This window comes from Megalobrama amblycephala, linkage group LG4, assembly GCF_018812025.1.
Source record: "Megalobrama amblycephala isolate DHTTF-2021 linkage group LG4, ASM1881202v1, whole genome shotgun sequence".
Taxonomy (NCBI): Eukaryota; Metazoa; Chordata; class Actinopteri; order Cypriniformes; family Xenocyprididae; genus Megalobrama; species Megalobrama amblycephala.
In genome coordinates, this window is record NC_063047.1 from 3,727,077 (window position 1) to 3,731,137 (window position 4,061).

The following is a 4,061-nucleotide window of genomic DNA, read 5'->3' on the forward strand; positions in this document are numbered from 1 at the left end:
GATTTCTCTCTCTGTACAAATTTATCTTATCTTAAATCAAACAGGTATTATATATAAAATACAACCTATAATATAGCCTAACCTGAATTTATAATAATTTTTTCTTCATCTAACATTTAAATATTTTGTTGATGTAACTGTGTTATCAGATTTCTGAGTTTAGCAATAATAACCACAGTTAGTTAATGTAATTATACTGTATGCTGGTGATGTTATTATTAATGGTACATTCTTTTGGAGGGTGTAAATGAAACAAAGACTTGCCATTTGAAATATGAAATTTATTTCCCTTTATTTTAGAAGTAGCATCTTCTTTTATAAAACAGATTTGGAGTGATGATTCATTTTCATGTGCAATTGTTTCACCACAATACAAAAGTGAACAAAGACCATATAAAACTCATCTACATACAGTAGGCACAGTATTTGGTTCATCTTAATGGTGTACAATTGAATAAAAGTTGTGCAACAGCATGAGTTGAGTACATCACATACTTTAACCTGTTCTATATACAGTATGGAACTGTAGTCTGTGTGCATGTATTTAAGAGAGGGAATGAGACACTGATAGAGAAGATGCACTGCTCGGTCAGTGTGTTTAAAAGCATACAATAGGATCCTGTTGACATTTTGAGATCTGAATCCCGTGCAGCTGTAGTTTTTCTCCAGTGTGAGGGAGTGGCTTGTGAACCCTCAGATGAACGAAATCACCCCCTACATCCACCTGAAGAGGACGATACGACACGTTTTGCTACACTTTCAGCAGGTATCAATAACACAATATGCAGGTTGTAACATGGCAAGCTCATATGCTGCTCTTCAAGTTTACCTTGATAAAATAGTTGGTCCCGGCCACAACCTGTGTGATGTAAGATCTGGCAGTGAAAACGACAAACTTCCTTCCAGCCTTCTCTTCTGCACAATGCTTGATCTGAAGCAAAACATGCAGATTTCATGTTTAATACAAATGTGGTTCATCTAAATCAGGTTCAAAAATGTGCTTATGTTTATTTTTTTTCTCTTTTGATACAGACATACTCTTGATATTCACTGTTACATTAATATATTGTTATGCTACATTTATTAAAATAATAATAAAATAAATATAATAGTAAATAACCAACTGAAAAAGCCTCTTTCACACAGAAATGTGATTTACTTAGTTTGATGAATTACTGTGACACACCCGTCTCAAATCTGGACCTTCTGTACTTGTGAGGATTAGTGATTCATTCAGATGATCAATCAGCATTTATTGTGCTTTGGTGAGAATATAGAGATTCTCATGAATCTAAACTATGACATATAGTAAGTAATACATTAATTTTTGTTAACTTTGCACTATTGTCACTTCATTTTTATAAAAATATAATTTATTTTTTGATCCAGACATGCTCTTGACATGCTTGTGATATTCACTCTTACATTATTATATATACTTATGCTACATTTATTTTAAAAAAAGTAGTAAACACAACTGAGAAATCTTCTTACAGACAGAGTATATGATGAATTACTGTGACACACCCATCTCAAATCAGGACTTTCTGTACTTTCTGTGAGGATTAGTGATACATTTAGGTGCTGAATCAACATTTATTGTGCTTTGGTGGGAATATAGAGATTCTCATTCATCTAGACTGTGACAAAAAAACCTTTGCACTATTGTCACTGGATATCAAAATCAAGAGTTAAATTATTGGATTTTTGAAGACTATAAAATTAGAGCATTCTGGGAAGTAATACATTCTTCCATAATACATCACACAATGTAAGTAAATTAAAAATTTCAAAAACCGCCATGCAAATGAATGTACTACATTTTAGTTCAATACATATATTTTTTAAATTTAATATTTTTTATTTTTAGGTGATCTTATGACACTAAATTATATTTTTGCAGTAGTTATAATCCATTTATTCACTTTTTGAGCATACACCTGAAAATGACATTTCCAACATAAACTGTCATAAATCTTGAATGCTTTGAAGCACAGACTTCAGTTCGGCCTCTTTTTAAAGATAACACTTGGCATATTATTGCTGAAGTGAAAAAAGTATAATTTTTTTTACAAATTTTATGTTTATTTTGTGTAATGTATCACATGTACAGAGTGGTATTCTCAGGTCATTTTACAATTCCTTTGTTGAAAGTATTTTGTCTTTTTCTTTTATCTGTTGGTTTTCATTACGGTTTGCAAGGTATTGTTAATGTGTTCAAAAATCATGGGAGCTCCTTTAGGAAGTCTTACATATTACTACGAACAGCAAGTATTAAGGATGGCACGCAAAATGATAGGAGATAGCACACAATCTGTTGCATTTGGACTTTGAGTTGATGCCCTTGGGGTGACGTTTAAGGACAATTAGATGTTCTACAAATCGTTATACATTTACTTTTGTGTCTGAAGCACAAGTATGTAATAAATTTGGCTGATTTTTATTTATTTATAATGTATTTTGTGTATTTTTAATGTATATGTGTTATATATGTGAAGCAACATGAGAATCTAAATTAATTGTCCCTTGGGGATAAATAAAGCTCTAAACTAAAACTAAAAACTAAAAATAAACTGCACAAAAATACTATTTTCAATTTTTATATGAGATATATACTTTCCAAAACACGTTTTGCTCTAAAACTGAGAGAAAAATCAAAGCCATAAATCTAAACAAGTTGTTTCAAATTTTGAGCTTGATATCTTAAAATATGAGCATTTAGTAAGATTTTGTTTGGGTACAGTACCAAAGATTTCTCATTCATTTCCAATGGAATTTTAATTTTTTTGACCATGAGGAGTACAAGTGTGACTATTTTTTTCAGGACCATTTAACTTTTTCGAATCATGTCCAGGATTTTATTTTGTGTTCACAAAGCAAGTGCCAAAACCTTTACCAATAAATAAATAAATAAAATTTTAGGTCAAAAATGACTGAAGAAGAGCACCAGATGCTTAATAAAATATAATGAAATTAAATAAATGAAATATTAAGGTAACTTCTCTCTCTCCCTGTACTTTTGATATAATTTTATTTATTTATTTTTATTGACATATAGCATAATAATGTACACTTCTTAATACTAATAAATATCTAATAATAATAACTAAAAAAAAAATACACATCACGTGCATCCCCATATCAGCTGACTTGCAGCATCAAAACAAAAGCCAGAGCTCCAGTGTCTCACCTCATCACAGATCATCTGCACCTCTGCAGTAGCTTGCTTCACCTCGGATGGTCCTCCAACCTTTGTCGCCATTGCAATAATGTGCCGCTGATCAGTGTCGAGATGTAAAAACAAACACAAGTGTTTTTAGACAGCTCAGAGAAGTGACACTGCTACAGTATTTATGCTGTCTAGACTAGATCATATGACTATGAGCCATCGCCAGAATGTACCATGTGCTCAGAAGAGGCGGGGGGAGGGCTAAAAAAACTATTTTATAAAATGAGGATAAAACAGTAATATGATATATACATAAATCAAATATAAAGTTAATATGGCTCGTTTTTTAATGTTAAATAGATTTATGGATCATAACATCGGATATCTCATGGTCCTTACCTATTTCCTTTTTAGTTTAATCCGAGCACAAAAACGAGGCGGAGGCGGGACTTAGTAGCCCGGGCGTTTGCTCTGATTGGTCAAGTCCAATGGTGTAAAAAAACAACTATTACATTTGTAATGAGACACTGTAAATTTAAGTTTAACAGCTATTAAAATTACTTAGCGCCAATATTAGAGAGCAAAATATTGTCAAAATCATTGTAGAAGTAGAAAAAGAAACGACGAGTCACGTGGTAAGTGTTGCTCTTCTCAGCGCTTTTCAGAATGGACCAACCACAGTCGATTGTGATTACTACATAAGGATTTGCTATTTAATTACTTTCAAAGTAATGATTGGAAACAAGTTTCATGTTTACATCAGATATTGCTCATTTGAACTAATAGGTTTAAACGATTATAGTGAAACATCTCCAGTAAATCATAAAACGCCCACATATATAAAAGCATCAACAGAGCAAACGGCTTTTGAGCCACTGAGCGCCACCTGGAG

At 32.1% G+C, this 4,061-nt stretch overlaps 1 protein-coding gene across 1 annotated transcript; it reads right to left on the bottom strand.

Moving 5' to 3' along the window:
* Nucleotides 1–260: 260 nt before the first annotated feature.
* Nucleotides 261–3,350, bottom strand: cst14b.1 (cystatin 14b, tandem duplicate 1). The gene is made up of 3 exons (XM_048186880.1): nt 3,191–3,350; nt 830–931; nt 261–724 (listed from the first exon to the last, which is right to left on the bottom strand). Exons 1-3 carry the CDS (start codon nt 3,260–3,262, stop codon nt 599–601), a joined length of 300 nt encoding a protein of 99 aa, XP_048042837.1. The 5' UTR covers nt 3,263–3,350; the 3' UTR covers nt 261–598.
* Between the last annotated feature and the right edge of the window lie 711 nt (nt 3,351–4,061).